Raw genomic sequence first — 27,280 nt, 5'->3', positions numbered from 1 at the left:
CGCGTCGCCAGCGTTGCAAGCGTCGTGTGTAAATTGAACACGCGTCGAATTCCACACTTCACACGCGTCAACTTTGACGCGTCAGTGACGCCTGTGACGCTTGCAACGCGTCCGGTGTGAACGCAGCATAACACAAGTGGTCAAAATAACATCTCTCTCCAACAGAAAGGCTTTTCTACAGACTGTCTGTAGATCTCAAGACAAAAACATTCAAAGGAAAAGAGCGCTGAAATAACAGCAATGCAACAGCTCCATGGAAAATAAAAATATAAAAATGTGTTGCAATGCTAATTCTATCAGGGAAAGTTGGACTTAAAGATAAAGACATGAAAATACAGGAGAACACAGCAAACTTTACCATTTCTGGTGAATTGGAATGAGTGGGAAGCCTTTAAAGGCCACTGCAAGTTTCATCCTTTGTCAAAAGTCTGAAAAACAAGAATCACTCAATAAAAGATCCACATCATATATCCAGTAAAGAAACATGAGTTCATATTCAATTCAGCTTCATATATATACATATACATATACATATATATATATATATATATATATATATATATATATATATATATATTAGGGCTGTCAAATGATTAAAATTTTTAATCAGATTAATCACAGCTTCCAAATTAATTAATCATGATTAATCACAAATAATCGCAATGTCCAATTATGTCTGAAATATTCCCCTTTTTTCCTGTATTGCATTAACAAAAAAACGACAGGACGTGATTATATATATTTAACACGTGATGTGTTTTATATTTAAGGCTCCAAATAAAATAAATATTCAAAAAACTAAAACATGCACACCACAGCATATTGTCTGTGTGTGTGTGCAGTGCTCCCTCTGCAGTCCCTCTAAAGTTGGCTTTTGGCAGGAGTTACATTTTTAGGTCTGTAACAAATGTAGTACACAAGAAAAGTAAAACTAAGATATACCACACTTTATTCTTGCACAATTAAACAGGGCATTCTTAGCCAGTGTTCCTTTTTGTGTGGAGAACAGAAAACTGCTTCAACATTTTTTTAATCAAACAACGAGAATCCATGGAGCCAGCCGGCTTATCTCCCTCCATATTGCTTTCTTCTTCTGTTTTGATAAATAAATTGACGCCAGGCCTCCTTTGCCTCCTGTCTGCGGCCCGTCCATCCTTCACATGTCCGCGTCGATGTGCGCTGCGCGTTGGTCCGCGTGACGTAAAAAACGTCATGAATTCCTGTCTGCTGGGGTCCGCGCGGACCTATCCGCGGGTCCACGGACGTCCGCGCAGCAGACAAAACATGACAGTAAAGTGAAAGCAGACGGAGCTGCAGCCTGATGGCTCCACTCAAAGACACGGAAAGAGTGAAAAACTCGTGGAAGGAGAGAGCAGACTCTGTCTGAAGGGAGGAGAAGGTCTGCAGACAGAAGAATCGCTCCGGCGCCGTCCCCGCGAGTCAGAAACTGAAAAAAAAGGCTAAATAAACTTTAATACTTAATGATAATGTACTGGCAGTGTATGTGCTTAATTTTCTCTAAATAATCCGTAATAAAGGAACAGATAACAGTCTGTAGTGCCGAAAAAGCTTCTTGATCAGCCGAGGCTGAGGTGAGGCTTCTTCTTCTTCTGTTGCTGGCAGCTTGCAGGCAGCTTGCATTCCACGCGGGTGCACTACCGCCACCCGCTGGTAGAGGTGAAGCTTGTAATGATGCGCATGCGTTAAACTGCGTTAAAAATTTTAACGAGATTGATTACATAAATTAATTAACGCAATTAACGCGTTATTTTTGACAGCCGTAATATGTATGTATATGTACATGTAGAGAGAGAGAGAGAGAGAGAGAGAGAGAGAGAGAGAGAGAGAGAGAGAGACTACAGCAGTGTGTTTTATCTTCTGGATATCTGCTCAAATAGTGTTCAAACATCTCCATGATACGCTGCCTGCAGAGCCAGCCGGCCTCCACCCTGCCCCGTCCCGCCGGGCTCTGCTCTGGTGTGGGGGAACCGCTCTCCTGGTCAGCGTCCAAGCTGAACTTGGTACAAAAACTGACAGGCAATTGCATTGCTTCGCAAAACGGAGCCGCCCGGAGTGTTGGCACAACACCGGGAGCGGTTCCTGCAGCCTGACAGTCCAGAGCGGGGCCGGCCCGACGCTCTGCTGGTCACGGAGGCCCGCTGGTCGTCGACCACAGAGCTCTTTTAACAACTCGCCTTTCAAGTCTTTGCTCTCTCAGGGTTTTTATTAAAAAGGTTTCCTCAACCACCGTCCAGCTCTCCTGCTTGTGTGTAATTCCTGCTTCCTGTTTACTGCGCACGTCATCACGTCACTACGTACAAGGAAACGCTTGGGCAGAACGAAGACCCCGTCTGTACAATCCACTTCTGTCACCTGCTGTTTATATGATGTATGAGCGGATTATCGATCCTCATAGACGACCTTGTACAATCTGATCTGAAATATAATCCGCTCTGAGTGAAGCAGCGTTTATGTGACACATTTACAATTCATTTCACCTAATGGTGTGTGTATGTGATCAGGGTGGGCTCAGTGCTGCAGGTTTTAATCTTTTTCAATCTTATTTATTTTCCTATTGACTGTTGTGTTTGTTTGTTTGTTAGTATGTTTTGTTGGGTTTTGTTCTCCTTCTGTTGTCCTTTTGATTTGATTATAACAGACTGACTGTTTGCTTTTCTGATATACTTATGTGATTGAACATGGCCTGTTGGAAAAACCCATGAACAAACTAAAAAACAAAACAAAAAAACAATCCACTTCACCTTACCATCTCATTATAAAGAGGATTCTTTGGCCTGTTGTGTCGGCCTCCCGAACTGAAACTGGAAGCTGGTTCCACATGACAGGAGCCTGATAACTGAAAGCTGTACCTCCTGTTCTACTTTTAGAGAACCAAGGAACCTCCAGCAGGCCAGCACTCTGAGAACAAGTGTTCTGCTGGGTATGATGGGACTAAAAGCTCTTCAGAGCTTGTAGGTTAAAAGAGGGATTTTAAATTCCATTCTGGATTTAACAGGAAGCCGGTGAAGAGAAGCTCATGTTGGGCTGATGGTTCTCTCCTGCTGGTTCTTGTCAGAACTCTTGCAGCAGTATTTTGCCTAAGAAACAACTTTTTTAGGCAGTTGTTGGGGCCCTGATAACAGGGTGTATTTGCATGCTTCATTGCATAAATTGTGGGGTATCGGGCTGATTACCTTGTAATGCATCCAGCTTTATACAAGTACCACACTGCACCACCGATGATGTTCAGGAAAAGCAAAAGATCAAATAAGATCCAAGGAGCAGGGTTGGATCCTGGAAGCAAAAAAACACACAAAGAATTAAGAATGACTTCAAGCAAGCATCTGTTATTAAAGGTGGAAATACGTTGTTTAATATTTGAAGTGATTCATTGTGCTTTTGTATTTCATTTTTGCCCTTTATTTTTAGATTACACACAACATTTAGATCACTAGCACTTTCTCCAAATGCCATTCAACTCTACAGTACACAGTAAAATTCTTGTCGTGTCAACTTGTGAAACAGCAAGGCCTGAATAAGTCAAAGCTTCCTCCAGCTGAACAGCTCTCAAATCGAAGCCATTTTTTGTTGGGACTCATCAGGTCCAGTCATCCTCAATAACCACTGACTCTATTTCCAGAAAAGACATTCCTCTCTCATCAGCAGTTAGCAGTCTTGGTGTGAGGCTGGATCCTCACCTGACATGAAACAACCACATCAAGCATCTGTGAAAATCTTCCTTTTCTCAACTTAAAAACATTGCTAAACTTCGTCCCACCCTCACACCCTCTCTGACCACCCGAGAACTCTACAGACAGTTCATACTTTTAAAAAAGTTCTGAAGAACTTTAACTGAGCTTTCAGGTAAATGTCCACTTTAAACTAGAAACCACTTTTTGTTTTGTTGTTTTTATCCCTTCCTCAGCTTTTATGTAGCACTTTGAGATTTTATGTAAATGAAGAGTGAATTACAAATAAAACGCAACAGACAATCACTGTCTGTTGTGCACAGAGTGGAGGGTGAGCAGGCCAGGTTAACTGAGCAGCTCTCAGTTAACCTAAATAAATTCTCATCCTGAACAGAAGTCGTTCCCTCTGGGGCCACTATCCTATCAAGCCTCAAGAACCACGACATCACAAATAAATAACATTTTAACAATTGTTTATTTAAAAACATCACCAACACCAGTCTATGTAAAACCGTTGCCGTAGCCTCACCTGAAACAACAGTCCAGTAGACCTGCTGGCTTTGTTGTCCGTATGGGTTTGAACCCTCACACTGATAGAAGCCTTTCAGATCAGAAGCCTTTCGCAGAAACGTCAGCTTCCCACCATCAACTCTGAAGTCAGACTCGGGTAAAGTCTTGTCAGATCTGAAAGAAAGACATAAGACACAGCATGAGATGGAGGGTCTGAGAGAGGAATCAGACCAACAAAGAGCTGGACCACAGGACAGTTTTACTAAGCTAATATCTTTCTTTTATCCCAACAAAATAGAAAAAAGATGAACTGCCTGGTACCTGGTCCACCTGACGCTCGGCTCTGGGTTTCCCTCAGAAACACATTCAAGGGTGTCGTCTGACGTTTCTACGATGGTCACGTTCATGGGGGGAACTGCACACAGGACAAGAGAGAGAGAGTTATTCACAGCAGCTCAAGCATGCTTTAAAGAGAAATTCACAAATATAGTTTACAGTTACTAGAAAGTGAAGGATCCTGATCATTCATGAGACAGAGCTTTTATTCCATGTTCTTCTGGGCTGGGCCCCGACACATCGGTTGGACTTTGTTCACAATTGGACAATTTGGAGTTGATGTCAGCTGCCAACCAAAAGCAGACATCATTATTGAGGATGTTTGGAACTCTAGTGCAGGGTTAGGCAACATAAACGATGGAGAGGGCCACATTTTTTTGTCAACACTACCAGAGGGCCGCATAAGACCGCACACTTAACCAGATATGATAAAACTGCCATTTTACACGTTTATATAATATATATTTATTGGCCCAACACACAGTACAATAACTTCACATTTTCATGCTCAAATGTATGTATAAAAGTTGTAATCTTCTTTGAAAATGAGAATACAAAAGGTTAGAAGCCAACAAAAAATAAATCCATGTACTGTTTTTCTCCAAGTGCAAAGGGCTCTTATGAATAAAACACAAAAAACCTTTTCAGAGATGGCAGGGAGCTACGTAAAAAAAATAACATTAATTGCAATTACAGTTTTGTTACTACACCTTGGTTTTTTTTACATTTTAAAATTCTCCATGAATACACAAAAAATACAAATCAACCCATCTCAAGGAGAAATGGCAGGGAGGCTTTGTTTTGTGCAGCTTATTGTAGTGGTGACTTAAATTAAAATCTTTCATTCTCGATAGGGTCTCTAAGCAGACCAAGCACATAGGTTTGCCTTTAAATTCTGTAAACACATTCTGCTTCCCACTTAACGTGAAAGACACGGTTTTCCCGGTCTAGTTTTCTTTTCCCTTGTTCTCTCTTCCTCACTGGTGGAGAACGCTGCTGGAAAGAAGGGCGTCTCCGTTCATGGTGCCCTCTGGTGGCCAAAGTATGTCATTACAACTGAATCAATGGAGCAAAAAACACATTTTTATAGTTTTCAAAAAATAATTTAAGGGCCGTACGCGGCTAGAATTGCTTGGTTTTTTTCCCCAAATAAACATGATATAAAGCCTATTTGATATACATGTTAGCCTATCAAATATACTGTGGAAAAAATTACTTAACTTTTAGTTTTATTCAATATTCTATCTATTTAGTGTTTGTGACTGAACCACCATGGTGAGTGGCACAATCCCATTTTGCGTAGAGCTCCATCACATTGCAGCATCTCGGTGGTGATTTGACTTAACTTTAAAAGGCTCACAATGTCGAGAAAAAAAACTTCAGAACAAGTCAAAGATGATCCAAAAAAAGTCAACTGCATGTTGTGTCAGCAGCTCCTTTCTTATCATTCCACAACAACATGGCTTTCCACCTTAAACGGGTCAGTAGCCAGATATGAAAGATGTTTCTGTCACTCACTTCTCAATTTTAATGCTGACTTTTATTTAGTTTAATTGTAATATTTTAGGTTATTATATTATTTTTTTTAATGTGTCTAAAAGGCTTATTCTATAGAATTTAGTGTTTGTTTTTGCATGGATGTTGCACTGCCAAACGGACCCGACACAGCGCAATCAAGCCCATTTCATTTAATTTGAGCAGATAATGTGAGAAATTGTTTGGCCAAAAAATTTGAGCTTATCTGCAGAGCTTATAGATATAAATAAATTACATGCTTTAGCCCGTTTGTTAGAAGTGGGTTTGGTTATGGTCATTTGAACTACTTCATTTGTTTGATGTTTAAAGTTACCGACACTTTGTTCCAGTCTGTGTTTCAGTGTGTAGGAAAAAAATAAAAGGGTTGTTTTACCGGCCTGCGCTGTTTTTTTTTAATTACTTCAACATTCTGCTGTAGCCTATTCAAATGATTCTAAAATGAAAAAAAAAGAGATGATAGATTCGACTATCAGTCAACGATCAGCAGGATCGCACGAATCAGATTCGACTATGTAAATTCTTAGTCGGGAACACCTCTTGTGGGTATGTTTACACTAGAGGTTTTTCCACAGTATATTTGATAGGCTAACATGTATATCAAATAGGCTTTATATCATGTTTATTTGGAAAAAAAACCAAGCAATTCTATGTAAAATCAGTCATTCAGCACCCCCATACAGCTGTAATGGAATGGTCCTCATTCAATAACCACATTTTGCGATGCTTCGACTGTATGATTGGCCGTCGAATCAGGCCCCGTCGAAAAATCGTCGAATCGTTGAATATCTGAGGACACCCCTAGTTTACACTTTAGCAAAACATCTTATAAACTTGGTGTACTTGTCTCAGGAACAAGTTTCACAATGACCTGATGTGCAGTTCGTACAGCTGTTCCCTTTACTTCATCATGACAGTAGCGCTAATTAAAGTATATACCTAACAGTTCAGTGGTTCATCTGATGGGCCGTGGCAGCTGATTCCAACACTTAAGACCAACGACAGGAAAAGCTCTGAGCCTCCGTCTGGACAAGGGATTTCTTCACCACAGAAGACTTCTTGGTGTCTTTGTGACTGTGAGTCAAACAGTAAAAATAAAAATAACAGTGAAAATAAAGTATATTCAAAATCTTTCTGCTATGAAACATGCAGAGCAATAAGGATTAATTCAAAGCCTGAAATGACATTTAGATAAACAGATGGTCCAAACTGTGCTTTGCTTCACTCTGACATTGATCACAATCTTTTTTATTTTTAAACTTGCTGTCATGTCTTTCTGCTTTAAATGTTGTTGATTTCATCAGTGCGACTATCTTAATTAAACTGATAATAAATAACGGAAGAACTGGAATGAGAACATCCATCAACAAGTGAGGAAGGAAAGTACCTACAGAAGACCTGTAAGGTGAAAGCCTCGCAGTGTTCTTCTGCCAGGGCCGAGCTGCTGACCACACACTGCACTTCATGACCGCTGATTTCTCTCCTCGGCACTCCAAACAGTGACGACACCGTGGTCGTGGTTCCATTATCGAGCTCCGTGACGCTGGTCGTTTCCCTTAAATTCTTCTCAAGAGCGCCAGTGATCCACCGCAGCTGCGCAGCGGGCCGGGAGGCAGCAGCTGTGCAGGTGGCAAGAAGAACTTCTTCATTTCCCAAAACAAGAAGGGTGGAGTTGAGGCTTGTAGCTGGAGGGACTGGAGGAGAATGAAAAGTAGACAGAAAGGTGAAAATAAGAGCAAGAAGGCAAGACCGGCAATTTTCTCTCATGCACCCCACATACTAAATGTCATGTACCTTCTACTCGTAGAGGTATTTCTGTACTGTAAATTCCACTGGGAAACAAAGAAAAAATACACGTGTAGCTTCCTTCATCATTTAACGAAACTTTGGATATTTGTAGAGTTCCATCCCTCTCTGCAAACTTCCCAATGAAACTGATTCGAGGATCAGGATCATCGACAAAACTTGGACTGTTTTCTTCTGCGATGGTGAAAAAAAAAGGATTTCCAGGCATTCCTCTGGTCTTCCTCCTCCATGATATCTGAGTGAGTGTCTTCTCCTGCTCAGTCATCTTGCAGGGTAAAGTAACATCATGTCCCTCCACCACGGTCAGGTCTCCACCAGTCACTGAGACACCTGGAAGAACAACAACATCACTGAAACAGAGACATAACTACATAATTATACAGGAATCAAAACCCTGTGGGCCTGAACAATGAGGGAGTTGAAGTCATGAAGATGCTGCAGAATAGAATAAAATAAAATAAAATCCAACAGAATAGAAATGAAAGCAAATTACTGTAACTTTAATGACCAGTTCTATGTTCAATCATTACATACAAACAAGTTATGCTTGTGGTTTAGTGGGGAGCGCAGTCGTCTTACTATCGGGAGGTTGTTGGTTCGACTCCTGTCTTCCCCCTGTCTGCATGTCGCAACACCCCCAGCTATGGGTAAAGTAGCACCACTGCCTTGTCGTTGTCATGGGAGTGACAAAGGCTAAGGGAGATCCGCCCCTACAGAAAAGCCTGGGGTGGAGTCCCAAAGGCGGTTGGTTCTCGCATTGCGGCACTATCTGGCAACTCCTGTGGCCTGTCCCTTCCGTTGGACACTACCAGCGAGGCTGAGAAGGGGGATCTGTCTCAGTTCCTCCATAAACTTCTCCCCATGATCTCTCTTGAGATGGACGAAGCTCGTCCTCATCGAAAAATCGATGGACTGCCGAAAAAAAAAAAAAAAGCATACAAACAGAAAGAATTGTTCATAGAAATGTTGTAAGAGTTTGTAAAGAAGGATGATTTGCAAAAGTGACAAAGAAATAGTAATGGTGTGAATAAAAACTGCACACACAAACACAGGTCCTGTTGTGGACTGTGCACTGGACTGTGTGGACGAGTTCTCCAGCTTTTTTGGGAGAACTCTGTGCTTTCTCAACACAAGATCAATCCTGTGTTCTGCCTGTCATCCATCATGTTCATAGGATTGTTGTAAAAACAAATGAAGGCAAATCTTCAGTATTCAGAAAGACTTCTGTGATACTGAGTCACTTCAATTTTAAAACTAAAAGTTCAAAAATCAGATTAAATGAGCTTTTCCTCTGGCAGCAGTAAGTTTGAAATATCCCAAACACCCACATGGCACATTTAAATCAAACAGGTGCATTGGTCAGACTACAGAAAAAGGCCATTAGAACTGCCCACACCGTTGGATACAGATAATACAGATTCACTGTTCCTGCATCACATATGTTAAAATTTCGGGATTTTTGGAATTCAAGACAATTCAAATATTGTTCAAAGCAAGACAAAACATGCTCCCAGGAAACATCCCAAAAATATTTGGGGTTCGAAATGGAGGATACAATTTCAGAGGGGGATCAAAGTTAAAAAAAAAAACATCATTCTCACACCACATTAAAAAATATGTGTGTCACACGGTGTGGAACTATGGAACAGTCTCAGGGACAATCTGAAACAGTGCACTGATCTAAATCTCTTCAAATTCCATCCATCCATCCATTTTCTACCGCTATCTCTTCAAATTAATGCACGAAAATAATCTATTTGAAAAATAATTCTCAATTCAAATCAAGAATTGATGGCGACTGTTACGTCACAGGGAGAAGAAAGCAGTCGCGTACATGTGGAATAATTTAGAGCTGGGATTTCTGGCTCTTTGATGGGAGCTGGATCATGAGGAGCTGTTCATTTGATTTGAAAGAGCCATTCAAAAGACTAGCTCCTTTTTTATTATTATTATTATTGGAATTCAATTTTTCTTCAGTTTTTATTTTTTTAATAAAAATAAAATAAACAGAACTAAAAAAAATAAAAAGAAGTTTTTGAAGGAAAAGAAAGAGAAGAGAAAAAGAAAACAGGCAGGTCAGCAGGTGATTAAACATATTTCTATATATGTGCACACATATACCTCTATATGAAGGGCTTCTATGATCCCGGGTTCAGCACAGGTAGTGCTGCAGCATATTTTTGTCAAATCAGGATTGTCTTTATGCATTCTAGCTTTCTGTCTCTGATGCAAATGTGCCAAAATTACCCCATTGTTTTTTGATTACATCAGTTTGATTGTTTAATCTTCCCAACATCATTCTCAGATGTTGCTGCTTCAATCATCTGAGTCTTATTCAGCCTGGGGATTTGGGGATCTTTACAACACTTCAGAATTGTCCTTGCACAGGTTATTAGGCCAGTTTTTAATATTCCAAAGATATACTCAACAAAAATATAAACACAACACTTTTGTCTTTGCTCCCATTTTTCATGAGATGGACTCAAAGATCTAAAATTCATTCCAGATCCACAATATTACCATTTCTTTCAAATGTTGTTCACAAATCTGTCTAAATGTTTGATAGTGAGCACTTCTGCTTTGCTGAGATAATCCGTCCCACCTCACAGGTGTGCCACATCAAGATGCTGATCTGACATCATGGTTAGTGCCCAGGTGTGTCTTATACTGCCCACAATAAAAGGTCACTCTGAAATGTACAGTTTTGTCTCACAGCAAAATGCCACAGATGTCGCAAGCATTGAGGGAGCGTGCAACTGGCATGCTGACAGCAGGAATGTCAACCAGATCTGTTGCTCGTGCACTGAATGTTCATTTCTCCACCATAAGCCGTCTCCAAAGGTGTTGCAGAGAATATGGCAGTACATCCAACCGGCCTCACAACCGCAGACCACGTGTAACCACACCAGCCCAATGGACAATTTTGACATAGGAACAGCTCTCAGACAGTCGTGAACCGGCTCTCGTCGTTCACTTAAAGGTCTTATGTTATGCTTTTTTCACTTTGTGAAGAGTTTCTTAAAGTAGTATGTGGGGATGTGTGAGTACCGATACCAGGTATCGGTATCGGTATCGGGCCGATACCGGCCTTATTTCAAAATATCGGGTACTCTTGAAGGCTACCGATACCAGCTGCCGATACTCAAGAAAATCCCACGCGTAGTAAGCCCTCCTCACCAGCAGATGGCGGTAGTGCAACCGAATGGGATGCAAGCTGCCCTTGAAAATGAAAGAGGAAGAAACCCTCCTCTTGCTGAGCTGCACTGCAGCAGGCTGACTTCTCCATGAGCGTCTCATCCAGAGCAGAGACAACAGGAATGAATCCAGAACGGCTGCTCGTCTCACTAAAACTTCGCCGATGTGGAAATTCTTTTATATAAGCGAAAATGAGCCAAGCTTTTGTTTCATAATTATATAGTATTCTTCATATTATGTTTATCTAGTATTCATTACATTGTGTTATTTAGTATTATTCATATTATGCATTATTCGTTTGGAGTGTTCATGATATTATGTCACTTAGTATTTTTCATATTATTCATGTCTTTGTTTAGGTATAGTGTGTCTATTTAATCAGGTGTGGAAAAAGATGTATTCTTCTATTTTTTTCCTGCCTTAGTCTGTCTCTCTTTTTATTTTTTTCCCTGCTTGGTTTTTCTTGTTTTTTACGGCATATACTTGGCAACCTGCCAGAAGCAGAGGCCACCTTGTCTGAGTTTTTATTTTTTCACAGATGGGGCCCACGTGACCAGTGGTGCAAAATTTATGGATTGTGGGGAATTACCGAGCACGTATGTGACATGTATAGAGAGTACACTAAGCAGAAAGGAGACAACACTTGCAGCTGTGCCAGTGTGCAAGTCCCCACTGAGTGATATGTCGTAAAGTTGAGAAAAACCAGACACAGGTGCTCTTCCAGAAACAGTATTAAAGGAGAGAGCTGAAATCCGTCCGTGCGTCAGTCTGCTCTGGTCCACCTGGCTGCCGGGAGTTGTAGTAATAAAACTCTCTATTTTGCATTCTGACTCCGACTCCGTCTGATTTTTCCTGGAGGAACCAAGAGTGGATATAATTGAAGATTTTAAGGTTTGTCTGGAAAATATGTTTGTGGGTTTTTTGCATCGCAACTGGCCTAGGATAGCCTCGTAAACCAGAGCCACCCACTCCTCATCCACATTTGGATTTGGAGTTGAGCGTCCGGATAGGAGCCCATAGAAACTTCTTGCAGGGGGCGTCGGTTACTCCTTTGACTGACAGCGCACTTCAGCCAATCAGAGCTTCAAAACAAATATGTCATCAAAATGTGTTCGCTTCTCTCAGGGTTAGCATTTGCTCATTAGCTCTAGCTTCCTTCCACACAAAGACACGCGAAAATGTCTTTTCCCGTTAGAAACTCACCAGGCGCAGACTCTTGCTCTTGCTTTATTGTTGTATTTCTTGGTATTTTGGCTATAACTTTACTGATTGCAGCTTTCAGACGATTGTTAAAGTTAAAGTCCGTCATCTCCGCTACGCACAGCGATAGCGTCACTTCCGGTTTAGCCACCGGAATTCACCAAAAAAATTTGAAAACAAATAGCGGCAACACTGATTGGCTCAGTCTTTTCGTGGCTGAGTGAAATCCCCTTCTATGGGCTCCTAGCCAGACTGAGCTCAACTCCAAAATCCAAATGTGATGAGGAGTGGGCGGGTCTGGTTTACGAGGCTAGGCCTAGGATACTTTTTAAATAAAAATCCACGTCACTTTGCAGAATGCAAGCTCTGCAATGCTAAATTTGCTAGAGGGAGTGCGCGATCTTGTTCATTTATCACTTGTAATTTATTGAAACACCTCAGGGCGAAGCATGTGGACGAGAGTCTGACCAGAGGCTGACGTGGTTGTGCTGGAAAAAAAAAAAAAAACCCTGCAGTCAACTCGTCGGCAAACTCTGCAGAAGACCGAGAAGCTGAAGTAAAACTAAAAGAGTTGTTTGTTTTACTTTTCAGACAATTATTTTGGACTTAAACATAGTCGCTGTGCTGCCCTTTTTCTTTTTAAAATAAAAGTCATTTTTCAGAGATGATCTGTCATTGCATTTTTTAAAATTTTATGTATCAAAAGTATCAGTATGACTACTCGGTATTGGTGAGTAGTGAAGATGAAGAACTCGTACTCGGTATCGGTCTGGAAAAAAGTGGTATCGCACATCCCTTGTAGTATGTGTTGCCGTAGCCTCATTATGACTTTCAAATGAGAAAATTAGTAGTTACTGGATGTAACTCCAGTTCTACGAGTAAGTGCGTGCCCGCCTACGGGCTTCGCTAGTGGCACACCTCCAATCTCTGTCCAATCCACTGAGACTATACAAAGCTCGATGCATCAATCCCCCGCACGCGATGGCGCAGCGCCACGCCCCACACCGAGGGTACATAACCTCGGATGGCGCTAAGCAAACCCTTCTTCTGACGTAGCAAAAAACAAGGGAAGCAGACAGCTGGGCCAGCAGGTAGGCGGGCACGCACTTACTCGTAGAACTGGAGTTACATCCAGTAACTACTAATTCTACTTCGTAAGTGCTTAGCCCGCCTACGGGCTTCGCTAGTGGTACTCACCAAGTCGAAGGCCGTAGGTCGATGAATGTACTCCCAGCTGGCCTGCTGACGGGATTGGTGCGTAAGACGGAAGTAAACAAACCATACGTCCAGAACGGCCGCAGAACTCCCGAAGGACGAGGCGGGCACCTAGCGACGTAGTGCGGCCCACGACGTACAAAGCATCGCCACAGCGACACACACACACGCCGGCCGGGAAACCACAGCGGCAGGCGGTGAAGGGGGGGACCCCTGGCCCACGTTCCACGCACGGGGAGCGGCAGCGAACCCAAAAACGGCAAGCGGCAGAACTCCTGCCCCTGCAACACCGTAAACAACATCCGCAGACCGCGGCAGAGCCGAGCAGCAGGCGGGGAACCCCTGGTCCGCGAGCCCACCCGGGACGCGGCAGCCAGGCCAGAAGGACCGAAACGGTTAGACGACCGAACTCCTGTTCTCGCCGAAAACCGACATGGCCACAGAGTCAGTTCACATATCCAACAGATACGAACAGACGAAGGTGGACGCAGAGGCCCAGGAGGCAGCCTGGCAGATGTCACTCACCGTGACCCCTCTGCACAGGGCCGCAGAGGCAGCCACACGTTGTGTGGAATGAGCACGAATCACTGCTGGTGGCGAGAGATTCTGTGCCTCGTAGGCAGCTGCAATAGCGCCCCCCACCCAGTGGGCGAGACGCTGAGAGGTCAGCGGGGAACCACGCCCCCGGGCTCCAAACCTCACAAACAGCTGGTCCGTGGTGCGAAAGCCAGCTGTGCGCTGGACATAAAGACGCAGAGCCCTGACCGGGCACAGTGACCGCAGGCGTGGGTCGTCCCCAGACGAAACAGGCATTGAGTCAAGCGCCCTGATCCGGATCACTCGCAACCGGAAGTCCGAAGTGATCACCTTGGGATGAAAGGCCGGGTTAGGCCAGAGGTGCACGAGTCCCCCATCCTGGCTGAACACCATGCAGGATGGGTGGACTGACAATGCGCAGAGATCCCCAACTCTCTTGGCGGATGCTAGCGCCAACAAGATGGCGGCCCTAAAGGAGAGAAAGCGGTCCTCCGCCTGCTCCAAAGGCTCGAAAGGAGGTCCCTTAAGGCCCTCCAACACCACATGGAGGTCCCATGGAGAGACCACATGCCTGGGGGGCGGTCGCAACCGACACGCCCCGCGCAGAAACCGCTTCACAAGCGGGTGGCTGCGTGCAGAAAAGCGGCCGAAACCGCCGTGGCCCGCTGTGATGGCCGATGCAAACGCCGCCAGGGTGGATGCAGCGCGACCGCTGTCCAGCAGAGCCTGGAGGAACTCCAAAACTCCACCAAAGGTGCAGGAGACCGGGTTCAAGCCCCTCTCCGAGCACCACGACGTGAAGAGCTTCCACCGAGACCTGTAGGCCTTGACAGTAGAGGGGGCCCTGGCACTCTGGATGGTGGACACCACCGCTGGGGGGAGGTCTAGTTCCACCAGCCTCACCCGCTCAGCCTCCAAGCCAGGAGCCTCCCGCCCAGGAAGGGGCGGGACCGAAGGGCGCCTCCTGCCTGCTGCAGTGCGTCGGGCCTGTCGGGAATCGGCCACGGGTCCCCGACTGCCAACTGAACCAGGTCCGGGAACCACCGCGCACTCGGGGTGTCCGGAGCCACCACGATCACGTGAAGATTGTGCAACCTCACCCTGCGCAGCAGCGGGGTCAAGAGGTGGACTGGAGGGAACGCGTACAGGATGCCCGACGGCCAGCACCTGTGTGCGAAGGCGTCTACCCCTAGAAGGGGGGCGTCTGACAACCTGAGCGAGAACCAGAGTGGGCACTGTGCGTTCTCTGCACTGGCGAAAAGGTCTGCCACTGGGCATCCGAACCTGCGCCAGAGTCGGGCTGCGACCCACGGGGACAGGCCCCACTCGTTGTGGAGTGGGCCTCCCTGGGACATTCTGTCTGCACCGACGTTGAGGACTCCGGGCACGTGACGCGCTCTGAGAGACGCGAGGTGCCGGTCCGCCCACCGGAGGATCTCCGCCGCTATGCGATGAAGAGGGGGAGACCGGGTCCCCCCCTGCCTGTTCAGGTACGCGACCACCGTAGTGTTGTCCGTCCTGATGAGCACATGGCTGTCCTTCAGCCTGGCTTGGAAATGGAGCAGGACCCTCTGCACCGCCGTCATTTCCAGCACATTGATGTGAGTGGGAGTCAAATCCCAAGCACCGCCCACCGCGTGGTGGTCTAGGGTGCCTCCCCATCCCGCGAGAGACGCATCGGTGAACACTTCGACGTGATGCGACACGCAGCCCAGGGGAACTCCTTGCATTAGGAGAGCAGGATCCATCCAATAAAGGAGATCCTCGCGTGCTTGGGGCGGGATCGGGAACCGTTTGCATCCGTCCCACTTCCCCATGCAGCGGAGGCGTGCAAACCACCGTTGCAGCCTGCGCATGTGTAGAAGGCCCAGCCGGACCACTGGGTGGGCCGCGGCCATTAAACCCAGGACGGTCCTGATCAGACGAACCCCGACCAGGGGTGTGGTCACTGCAGACCTCAGGGTCGAGAGAAGGGAGGTCCGTCTCTCCTCGGAGAGGCGGGCAGTCATAGAGAGCGAGTCAAGCTCCAACCCCAGATAAGCCATGCTCTGAGCTGGGGTGAGTGCGCTCTTGTGTCGGTTCACCATGAACCCCAGGAGCTCGATGTGGTGCAGGACCTGGGTCGTGTGCAGCACAGCCTCCTGATGAGAGGACGCCAGTATGAGCCAGTCGTCGATGTAAGTGAGGATCCTCAGACCATGACGACGGAGGGGCTCCAACGCTGCTTCGACACACTTGGTAAAGGTGTGAGGGGCGAGAGAGTAGCCGAAGGGGAGCCGGTTGTATTGAAAATACCTGGTCCCCACGGCAAAGCGGAGGAAGGCTCTGTGCCTTCTGAGAATGGGGATGTGGAAGTACGCGTCCGTCAGGTCGATCGAAGTCATCCAGTCCCCAGGTCGAATGCTCTCCAGGAGGTGTTTGACCGTCAGCATGCGGAACCTCCTGGTGGCTATGTGAGTGTTGAGGACCCTCAGGTCCAGAATGGGTCTTACACCCCCGCTTTTCTTGGGGACCAAGAAGTAGGGGGAATAAAAACCCGAGTGCGCCTCTGTTGCACTCAGCTCCGTGACCGCACCCCGGCGGAGGAGTGAGGCTACTTCTGCCTCGAGAGCGGCCGTCCCCGCAGGGCATGCGAGCCGCGTACGAAGGATGCCGTTGAAGAGAGGCGGACGGCAGGCGAACTGCAGGGCATAACCGTTTCTCAGTGTCACGTACCACGGCCAGCGGGGACGGCCCACCCGTCCTCCCGGCCTCGGGAGACGGGGGGCCCCCGGCGAAAGGGCTTTGGAGCAGGCGTCCCCTGAATGAGAGCGGGGGGCCGCGGACCGGCGCTTTGCTGGGGACAACCCGAGCAGAGGCAGCGCGATCCCGGAGTTTTCCGGGTCGCTGTCCTCGGTGCTGATGTCGGAGCCTTCCGGATCGCTGGCCGTGATGCTGAAGCCGGAGCCGGGACGCTCAATAGCGGGAGCCCGGGACGGCAGAGCTCCGCTGCTCCGAGGCTCCGCCGTGACAACACACGGGGAAGCCGAGGGAGCGCTGCCAGGAGCAACACGAATAAGGCCGGGATCGGGGCGCTTTACGGCGGACACCCGGGCCGGCGTGAGTCCGCCGCTCGGCGGAGAAACTCCGCTGGGAGCGGCATGAGTGGCGCCGGGGCTGGGGCGCTGCATGTCAGCAGCCCGGGGCGTAACGGCACCGCCGCTCTGACACCTCGTCATGCTAACACGAGCGGAGGTCGGCCGACAAACGCTGCTGAGAGCGCTATGGGTGCGGCCAGGGCCGGGATACCCCACGGCAGGGATCTGGGCCGGGCCGGAGCCGTCGCTCTGACGCTTCGAAATGCTCACTCGAGCCGAAGCCGGTGGAGAGTGCAGCCTGAAGCGTTTGCGGGGCGCTGAAAAGACATCAGCAGCGCACCACTTGCGTGACGCACACAGCGGGAAAGCTAGCGGCTCCAGCGCGCTGCTATGCCCCGCGTCCGCAGCCGCATTGCGGCCAGAGCGCGAAGAAAGCCGCCTTATCGCGGAGCGGGAGAAGGGAGGGAGAAGGGCCCAGCCGGGTTTTGCACTTTTCGATCATGCTAACACGGGGGAGAGGAGGGACTGCTGCTCTTTGGAAGATGTAACGGGCCTGACGGCCTTTATTTGCATGTTTGCTGGCAGGTGTGGGTCGAGCGGACGGGGCGCTCCGTGTCTCGGGAGCGCGGGACCGTCTGGGCTGATCGGCGCCCCGGGAGGATCGGCGGAAAGACGGTCCGGTCTGTCCAGGTGCCGAGGTGCTCCAAGGAGCGGGACGCCGCTGGTCCGCGGAGCGGCGGTGCTGCGGCGGCGGTTCACGGCGGGGCTGGAGGTGAGGGGCGAGCTGCTGCGAGCCTCGCGCTGCTGCCTCCAGGCGCTCGATGATCACCTGTATATCGGGCCCAAAAAGAGAAGAGGTGGACAGGGGGAGTCCCAGGACGCCCCGCTGGTCCCGCTCAGATAAAGAAGACCGACCAAGCTACAGGTGCCTCATGGCGAGCTGTGCGTTGGCCATGACGCGGCCTCCACTGAAGGCGATGGCTCTGCACATGCGCATCAGGACTTCGGCCGTATTTTGGACTTCCACGATGTCTTCGGGGGAAAGCTGGGACTTCTCGTGGCAGATCTTGTCCACACAGCCCAGGAGGAAGGTCATGTTATTGGCTAGGGCGAACATCAGGTTGCCGCTAGCGTAGCCACGATCCAAGAAGCTCGCCATGCGTCTGTCCCTTTCCGACGGCAGCACGGGCTTTCCGCCGGGCCAGGCGGAGGATCGGGGGAGGAGGCACAGCCGAACGGAGTCCTCAATGGCAGGCACTCCGGAGACCGGCGGCCAGCCCTCCACACAAGAATACTCTCGGTAGCCCTTCACCGTACCCTTGGCGGCAAATTGCGTACCCCAGTCCCGCTGCACGTGAGCTTGAAACGACGGCACGGCGGGACATAGCACCGCAGTCCGGGACCGAGCCCGTGACCGGGTTGCCAGCCCGAGTGCAAAATCACGCTGCACCGGCTCCGGAGGCTGCTGCGGCAGCACGAGGCTGGTGCGCTCGGCGGCTGAAGTGAAGAGCCCCGCGAGGTGCTCCACAGGCTCGCGGGGGAGACGGGATGCGGTGGAGGCAGAGTCGAACCGAGTCGAACTCCGTGACACAGACACGCTGCTGCTGCTGCTGCTGCTGCTGCTGCTGACGCTGCCGCGGATCTCGGCCCAGTCGTAGGTGGCGGCGGCGGTCTCCTCGGCGTCGTCCTCACCGGCAGGAGCCGGGGAGGTTGCGCCCATAAAGGCTGCTCGCCGCTGGCTCTCTTCGAGCGGCAGCGCGAGGCAGGCCGGGCAGGAGGTCCGCTGGCGGTGATGCTGCCAGCCAAGGCAGAGGAAGCAGAGCTCGTGACAGTCCTGCACGATGAGCGGAATGCCACAAGAGCGGCAGAAGAACGGCCCGACGCCCGATGGCGACTGGTCCCGGGCCGGCGAATCCCACTGAGCAATAGACGGCTAGTAGACGTCTAGTATTTTTTTAGACCTCATTTCAACCGTCTAGATTCCGTCTGTTTTTAGACGGAATTTAGATGTTGCAGTTTAATCAATTATTCTATAATTATTTATTTAAAAAAACAACTGTAAGGTGCATAGCTAATCTCCAAATACTGAACTAATATAATTATGAAAGCCGTTGAGCGATATACAGTATAGTATAAATATAGCCGAGATTTAGACGTCTAAATCTCTACCGCATTTCAACGTCTAGATAATAGACCGAATCTAGACAACTGAATTTAATCCATTGTTTAAAAGTTGTTTATTTAAAACAATAACTGTATGTTGCAGAACTGATCTTCAAATACTGAACTGATATAATTCTGATAGCCATCGAGCGATATACAGTATAGTATAAATATAGCCAAGATTTAGACGTCTAAATCTCTACTGCATTTCAACGTCTAGATATAGACCGAATCTAGACAACTGAATTTAATCCATCATTCAGTAGTTGTGTATTTAAAACAATAGCTACACGTTGCAAAACTGATCTCTAAATATTGGATTGAAATCACTTTAATAGCCATAATCGTTATGAGGTATAGTTTAGATGTAGATGTCTAATATCCTGCATTTCAGTGTCGATAATTACACCATTTTACATCTTCGGAATACAAATCAAACAAAATCTGATGGCAGAGCCAGCTCTTTGCAGTGCACAGCTTTCACAGTGGAGTGATCGGTGTTTTCGCGTTCTTCTATCAAAACGTATGAAACCTCCCCAAAACCTTTGGTAAATCTGAAAGCCCAGATCCTGCTGAGCACTCGACAACGAAGTTTGTGGCTGAAATTCCCTTAGATTATTAGATGTTGGTTGTGTTTTCTCAGCCTCTGTAACGCTGACTGCCGCCATGTTGCTTTCGTTGTTGACAAAAACCTCTTTGGTGTACTACGGTCACGTGACGCACCGTGCAACCACTTCTGGGAAAACGCTATTCTGCTCAAAGAGAAGTAGTCCGTGATAAAACTTAACTACTTTACAGTCTTGTGGAGATTGTACGGCCATAACCTGAAAACGCCTTCAACTTGTGCCTGTGGACTGCGCTACTTCCAACTGTGAAATCCTTGTGCTCATGTGCTCCACTGTACTGAAACAACGGCGGAAAAGTTGGTCGAAGAAGCTGTTTCAGGCATACAGAGGTGGGTGTCGAAGCAACTACTACAGAAATTTTTTTATTTTTGCAATGTTTGGTCCTTTTACCGTCATTCATTAATTTAGCATTTGCTTATTTTAATTAAGGGCTTGCTCTCTCTGTAGGAATTGAGGTTAAAAGCTTCTGCTTCGGCTACTTTCAAACATTTTACTGTTTAACTTCGAAGACGAGATATATTCAGATGCCAATACTTGACCATAATACACATAATTCACCATAATTCATAATACAATAGGCAGCCACATTTGCAGTTTTTCTTCATTTGTTCTATTGCTTTGTTTGCAGAAGCAATTCGGAAGAATTTTAAGGAGGCTACAGACGACCAAATCCGCTCAGCCATGGGACTCCATTCCAAACAGGCCCCAGCTCGGACTGGTGGAGGGGGTTGCAGGAGACCCAGGACACCAGTGGTGTAGTTTTATTTTAAAGGTTTGGTTTGCAGCAATAAAACAAACAAACAAAAAAAAATATATAAAAAAATGTTGTTGTTGTTATTGTCCATCCATCCATCCATCCATCCATCTTCAGCCGCTTATCCGGGGCCGGGTCGCGGGGGCAGCAGTCTCAGCAGGGATGCCCAGACTTCCCTGTCCCCAGACACTTCCTCCAGCTCTTCCGGGAGGATCCCAAGGCGTTCCCAGGTCAGCCAAGAGACATCGTCTCTCCAGCGTGTCCTGGGTCTTCCCCGGGGTCTCCTCCCGGTGGGACATGCCCGGAAAACCTCCACAGGGAGGCGTCCAGGAGGCATCCTGAACAGATGCCCGAGCCACCTCAGCTGGCCCCTCTCGATGTGGAGGAGAAGCGGCTCTACTCTGAGCTCCTCCCTGGTGACTGAGCTCCTCACCCTATCTCTAAGGGAGCGCCCAGCCACCCTACGGAGGAAGCTCATTTCGGCCGCTTGTATCCGGGATCTTGTCCTTTCGGTCATGACCCAAAGCTCATGACCATAGGTGAGGGTGGGAACGTAGATTGACCGGTAAATCGAGAGCTTCGCCTTTCGGCTCAGCTCCCTCTTCACCACAACGGACCGATACAACGACCGCATCACTGCAGACGCTGCACCGATCCGCCTGTCAATCTCACGCTCCATCCGTCCCCCACTCGTGAACAAGACCCCAAGATACTTAAACTCCTCCACCTGGGCTAGGGTCTCTCCACCTACCTGGGGAGGGCAAGCCACCTTGTTCCGGTCGAGGACCATGGCCTCGGATTTGGAGGTGCTGATCCTCATTCCTGTCGCTTCACACTCGGCTGCGAACAGCCCCAGTGCATGCTGTAGGTCCTGGTTCGATGAAGCCAACAGGACTGTTGTTATTGTTATGGTTTTAATTTTGTATTTACAAGTTGTTCTATTTTTTCACTGCAATGTTTATGTAACCCACCTCCAGAAGGGTTAATAAATAAAATCAATTAATTTGCAGTCATTATTTAATTATTTCCTTATGTTTATAAGTGTTTTGTATTTTACTTTGAAAAACCTGAAGTTTATTTTGAAGACCGGAAGTAGTAGGCCGCGCTAGTGAAGCAGTTTAACCTCACTAATGCACAGACGGAGCACGCCACTTCACTTCCGCGTGAGAGAGGAAAACGGGAAAAAAGGTATGGAAACTGTACAATGTCGCAGTCAAACTGAGAAATGGAGTAGTTGTTGATACCATGCTCCGAAAACTCCGTTTCAGAGAGAGGAAAAACCGTCGTTGAAGCTCTTTCCGGCCGCGTTTCTCCTGAAAAAACCATTGGTAAGCTTGCCACTGCGTGTTGCAATGTGTGTGTATGTGGAGATGTGAGGCGACCATGCTGTTTCAATTAAGGGTGTTTTGTACATCTTAAGTTGTTTTTGATTCATGTTTTGCACTTAAAAACATTTATATTAATGGATTGATGGTGAAATTTGACTGGAATGAGTACACTATGAGAGTTTCACTGTGTGAAATGACTCATCTTTTGCACATGTGATGCGAAGTTAAAATGTGTTCAGGAGTACAAGAAGTCATTTTAAGTTCATTTAAGTTGCTTAGAAGCAGCAAAGCTGTAATTTAAGTTAGTTAGGTTATGAGAACGGATGTATTTCAGTGAAAATCTCTTCTCTGATGTTAAAAAAAAAAAAACTAGAAAATGAGAGAAACACATGAGGAAGCACATGTTATGCCTTCATGTAGAAGTAAGAATTCCTTGGTTGAATGAAATCTTTAAAACATTATTCCTTTGAATTTGAATTGATTAAAATACATTTTGACATGATAAACTCTTAATTGTTAAGATTAATTATGGTTTTCAGCATGTAACCCATAGTATTTTGATTCCTGTTTCATAAAGATTATCAGTGTTGTACAACCACCTTGAACTGAACATTTAGGTGATCATTTGAAGAGGTTCTATGCATTGAATTGGATTGTAAACCTGTTTTCTAAATACAGGTCAGGTTCTATTGTGATGCTTGGAAAGAGTGAAGCTTCAGCTTTCATGTCTGAGGAAGCTGATGAGCGATCCAACTGATGGCGAGCTCCCAGTCCACCTTCGGTGCTTCAAGCAGAACTTTTAATTCCGCCACACCACTTAACGGATTAAGTGGTAGGATTTGTGTCAGTCCAACTGACCGGCACCAACGAAAGCCTTCCTTGGATATCCTTGAATCTTGACTTTTGACTTTGACTTTTGGATCCAAACCACCGAGGAACACTCCCATTTGGACATTTATTTATATTATTTTATTTCTTAGTTTATGGGCCCAAGGTTGTAATGTTATTGTGTTTAGTATTGTTAAGATCTTTGTGGAACTAAAGAGTTTCAAATCATTCTGCCTCTGTGTCCAGTGGTTATTGTTTCACTCGGCTCCTACGAACCTAGTATGTGACGTGTACATACCCTGAAGTGGGTTACATTTAAAAAAAAAAAAAAAAAAGTTTCTTATATTTTATGTCGGTAGTTTGTATTAGAGTTTGTGCTTCTCTTTTCAAGTGGTGAAAAGAAATTAAAAATATTTTTTGGACATTCATATTTTTGAATTTTATTTAAAAGGTATTGGTTTAGATTACAGTACTAATGGTTAAAAAAGGAGCTCAGATTAAAAAAAAAAGTTAAAATACAGGTTTCTGGTGAATAATAAAAAAATTGCAATGGCTGCATTTTTATTAGAATATCTTAATACGTTCAATAGACGTCTAAGACGAGTAGTTTTTGTAAGGGGTTTAGATCTGGTACAAAAGTAAACGTCTAGCAAACGTCTAAATTTATACGTCTATAAATAGACGTTCATTAGCGGTTATTTAAACGTCTAAGATCAGAAGAGGCATATGAATTTGGTATATAAATGAACGTCTAATAAACTTCTAAGTTTAGACGTCTACAAATAGACGTATATTAGTGGTTATTTAAACGTCTAAGATGAGACGAGGCGTACAGACGTAGACGGCTAATAGACGGCTAAAAGACGGCTAATGCTTAGACGTCTAAAAGACGTCTAGCTTAGACCGCTAAAAAACTTTCATTTTTAGACCACTGGTAGACCAATTTTAGACGAGACGTCGAAGAACAATTAGACGTCATTTAGACCGAAAAATGCTCGGTGGGATCCATCCTAGTCGAATCTTGATCCGGAGAATAGAGGCTTCTAAGTCTCATGGAGATGCTGAGAAAGAAGAAGGGTTTGCTTAGCGCCATCCGAGGTTATGTACCCTCGGTGTGGGGCGTGGCGCTGCGCCATCGCGTGCGGGGGATTGGTGCGTCGAGCTTTGTATAGTCTCAGTGGATTGGACAGAGATTGGAGGTGTGCCACTAGCGAAGCCCGTAGGCGGGCTAAGCACTTACGAAGTAGAACTGTCTGTTTCCTCCCTGTCTTGCTGCACCACATTTTTGAAAATGAAACTGAAATGGTTGAGTTTGAGTTTAGTCCCCTTATCCTGAAATAAGGGGATTTAACTCCTTCCCCTGTGTCCCCACCGTGTGTGTGTGTGTGTGTGTGTGTGTGTGTGTGTGTGTGTGTGTGTGTGTGTGTGTGTGTGTGTGTGTGTGTGTGTGTGTGTGTGTTCTCGTATTTCTATCCTTGTTGGGGCCAAATGTCCCCACAAGGATAGCAAAACATGGAACGACGTGCCTTGTGGGGACCTTTTTCCGGTCCTAAGTAGGAGAAACAGCGTTTTCTTGACCATGTTGTTGTTACTGAAAAAAGTAAAAGTGCAAAAACCTTTCTTTAGGGTTAGGCTTTGTTGTGGTGTGGGTTAGGGTTAGGGTAAGGGTCAGGGTTAGGGGCTAGACATGAATGGGAGTCAATGGACGGTCCCCACAAGGATAGAAATACGAGACTGTGTGTGTGTGTGTGTGTGTGTGTGTGTGTGTGTGTGTGTGTGTGTGTGTGTGTGTGTGTGTGTGTGTGTGTGTGTGTGTGTGTGTGTGTGTGTGCGCGTGCGTGCGTGCGTGCGTGAGAGAGAGGGTGTGGACAGACGCATTCAAGCATACCGAGAAGCAGGCCCAGAAACAGCCTGTTCTGAGGAGGGCTCCTCAGAGCGACTTTTTAGACCACTGAAACTCCGAACAAAGGATGAATTTGGGGCGAACAACCTTATAAACTGTACGATGTTTTTGGACTTCAGAGATCTATATGACGGGACTGAACAATAGCATAACATAAGCCCTTTAAAAGAGCCGTATATTATGGAAAGAACCTGGAGGCAGAGCAGAGAGTTTCACTCAGCTCTCTCCATGTTGTTCTTTACGGACACGTTACCATTGAACACTGATTCTCCAGGATCTGGTTTGCATCTCCTCCTCATTACAATCTCGGATGTCATATACGTCACGCTGCTGAGAATTGGAGCCGACGTGCCAGCTGGCGGCCATCTTGCCGTGGTGGATCTCACTTCCAAAGCACACTGAAAAATTTTAAGTTTCACAATAGAAGTGATCATAAACTGATCAGTTTTCAACTTCTCTTTTAGTCTATTATAAACATCATACATGGAGGACACACAGACATAAACAGAATGAAATGAACTCATAAACTGTTCAGGCTGATTGAGACTTGTATTGAGAGAATTGGTTTAAGGATGTATATTGTACTTGATTGTTACTGATATTATGATTGTGTGATTCTGATCCTCATTATTATATTGCTTTGTTATATCTATTATTATTACAGTTATAATATTGTTATTATATGTACATTTTATAACTATTAGGATTATTATTGCTATTATTATCTTTTAATCGTCACAGTATTGCTGTTCCCATATTAATTATCATATTATATTTTATTTTGATTCATACTTAGTTTCAACATGATAAATATCAAAAACAGTAAAACCACAGATGCAACACCTGTCTCATTAAAACAATATGCATATCTACAAACTGCTATAAACTACCATATAAAATACTGGTTTATTGATGACGTTTTGTTCTGGCCATGGCGTCCATCATCAGAGTCTGTCATCCAGATTCTTCTGATCTTCCTCCAATCTTCTTCTCAGCATCTTCTTTTGGTCAGGTTTAACATCCACTGAAGTCAGCCACCTCTGGGAAAAATAAAAACTGCAATTTTTACAAATTTAACCTAAAAAACAAAAACAAAAACAGAGTAATTAAATATCTTAAAGCTCAAAATGTATCAGAATGAATAATGGGATGATTTCATGTCAGCTTTTAGATAAATAAATTTCATGGCTTGTTACAAAACATGATCAGTAGGACTAAACAATTTGTGTATTTAATGTATTTTAGCTTAAATAGGGTCTCAAGGTAGTTATTTCTCCAGTAAGCAGCCGTAGGCAGCAGTAACATGTTAATAATGTGAAGTGAGCTGTGTTTAATGTGAAGAACCTGGAGGCAGAGTGAAGGAATTCAGTCTGCTCCATCTGGGTTTATTTCTCTATTTAACAAGCAGCTCTGTCCATGTTATTCTTTATAAACTCTTTACCAGTGAAAAGTGATTCTACAGTATCTGGTTTAATTAGAACATCCATAAGAGAGACAAAAAAATCTGGCATTTTTTCCAGTTATATTATGTTGGATTTTGTTTTTAAAACATCCAAACACCCTGTGTCATAGCCACATGTGTGACGTTTTAAACAAATCAAACCGTTGTTTGGAAATCAGTGGAAAATTCAGTGAATAATTCCACTTTAAGATAAAAGAAAGGCTCTTACCTCTGTACAATGCTGCTCCAGTCCACGTGGTAAGATGGCAGCCTCTCCACCCTCAACGTGGTTTTCACTTTGATGGTGATGTCTATGACTAGAATATCTATTCCACTTGTATTGTATTTGGATGGTGAAACCAGCATTTTTAAAATATCCACACTATGTCATGGCTACACATGTGACGTTTTTAACTAAACAGATTGTTTGGAAATCTGTTGAAGACTGAGTGAATAATTTTACTTTGAGAATGAAGGAGAACTTTACCTCCATCGACTATCATGCACTGCAGCCAGCCCGATCATCGTTATGTGTGGCATTAAACTTCTTCCTGCTCCTTCAAGCTTTCCTTCAGTGCATTCATTGTACTCAGCAGTTCATCTCTTCCTCTCTCTCTCAGTCACACACACACGAACCAAGCTGCAGAACATGTCAACATCACTCATGTCGTTTCTCCGCTGAACTTCAGTGATTTCTGTCCCTTTAATAACATTATATGGAGATCCAATAATGTCGAAAATATAGCGGGATAAAGACGGCAGAAAAAGCTCCATACCTTGTGTATTTCGGCTCCAAAAGAGCATCAGCATCAGCAGGTTGAACGTCGAAGCAAAACGATTAAGAGGAACATGATGACTGAAAAGGTCCATAACGGATGGAGAGCAGAATGCGCCTTCTTCGCACCTGCTGTCCGATGTTGTGCCGAAAACAGACTGCCTGGCTGCCTGGAGCGCAGTGTGTGTGTGTGGGTGTGTGTGTGTGTGTGTGTGTGTGTGTGTGTGTGTGTGTGTGTGTGTGTGTGTGTGTGTTCTTGTATTTCTATCCTTGTCGGGGCCAAATGTCCCCACAAGGATAGCAAAACGTGAAACGACGTGCCTTGTGGGGACCTTTTTCCGGTCCTAAGTAGGAGAAACAGTGT

The 27,280-nt window shown here is 45.9% G+C and overlaps 1 protein-coding gene and 1 long non-coding RNA gene across 2 annotated transcripts; one reads left to right on the top strand and one right to left on the bottom strand.

Moving 5' to 3' along the window:
- Positions 1 to 27,039, bottom strand: LOC115402943 (nectin-4-like). Its single transcript, XM_030111639.1, has 7 exons — positions 26,918 to 27,039; positions 7,863 to 8,204; positions 7,460 to 7,762; positions 4,521 to 4,614; positions 4,219 to 4,373; positions 3,195 to 3,294; positions 1 to 428 (listed from the first exon to the last, which is right to left on the bottom strand). Exons 1-7 carry the CDS (start codon positions 27,009 to 27,011, stop codon positions 392 to 394), a joined length of 1,125 nt encoding a protein of 374 aa, XP_029967499.1. The 5' UTR covers positions 27,012 to 27,039; the 3' UTR covers positions 1 to 391.
- LOC115402956 (uncharacterized) lies at positions 21,629 to 23,151 on the top strand. The gene is made up of 3 exons (XR_003933177.1): positions 21,629 to 21,829; positions 21,910 to 21,969; positions 22,648 to 23,151. It is a non-coding gene; the product is annotated as an uncharacterized LOC115402956 (long non-coding RNA).
- Positions 27,040 to 27,280: the final 241 nt, after the last annotated feature.

This window comes from Salarias fasciatus, chromosome 16 (assembly GCF_902148845.1).
Source record: "Salarias fasciatus chromosome 16, fSalaFa1.1, whole genome shotgun sequence".
Taxonomy (NCBI): Eukaryota; Metazoa; Chordata; class Actinopteri; order Blenniiformes; family Blenniidae; genus Salarias; species Salarias fasciatus.
The sequence above is the reverse complement of the archived record's forward strand: the minus strand, read 5'-3'. Positions and strand labels throughout refer to the sequence as shown.

What these genes read in the sequence shown, in the direction of transcription:
- LOC115402943 (XM_030111639.1), bottom strand. Translation starts at nt 27,011, where the DNA reads ATGGACCTTTTCAGTCATCATGTTCCTCTTAATCGTTTTGCTTCGACG. An exon ending in TTGGAGCCGAAATACACAAG is followed by an intron (nt 8,205 to 26,917) that starts GTATGGAGCTTT and finishes TTGTTCTTCCAG; the next exon opens with GTGTCTCAGTGACTGGTGGA. An exon ending in AAAGCTGGATGCATTACAAG is followed by an intron (nt 429 to 3,194) that starts GTAATCAGCCCG and finishes CTTGTTTTTCAG; the next exon opens with ACTTTTGACAAAGGATGAAA.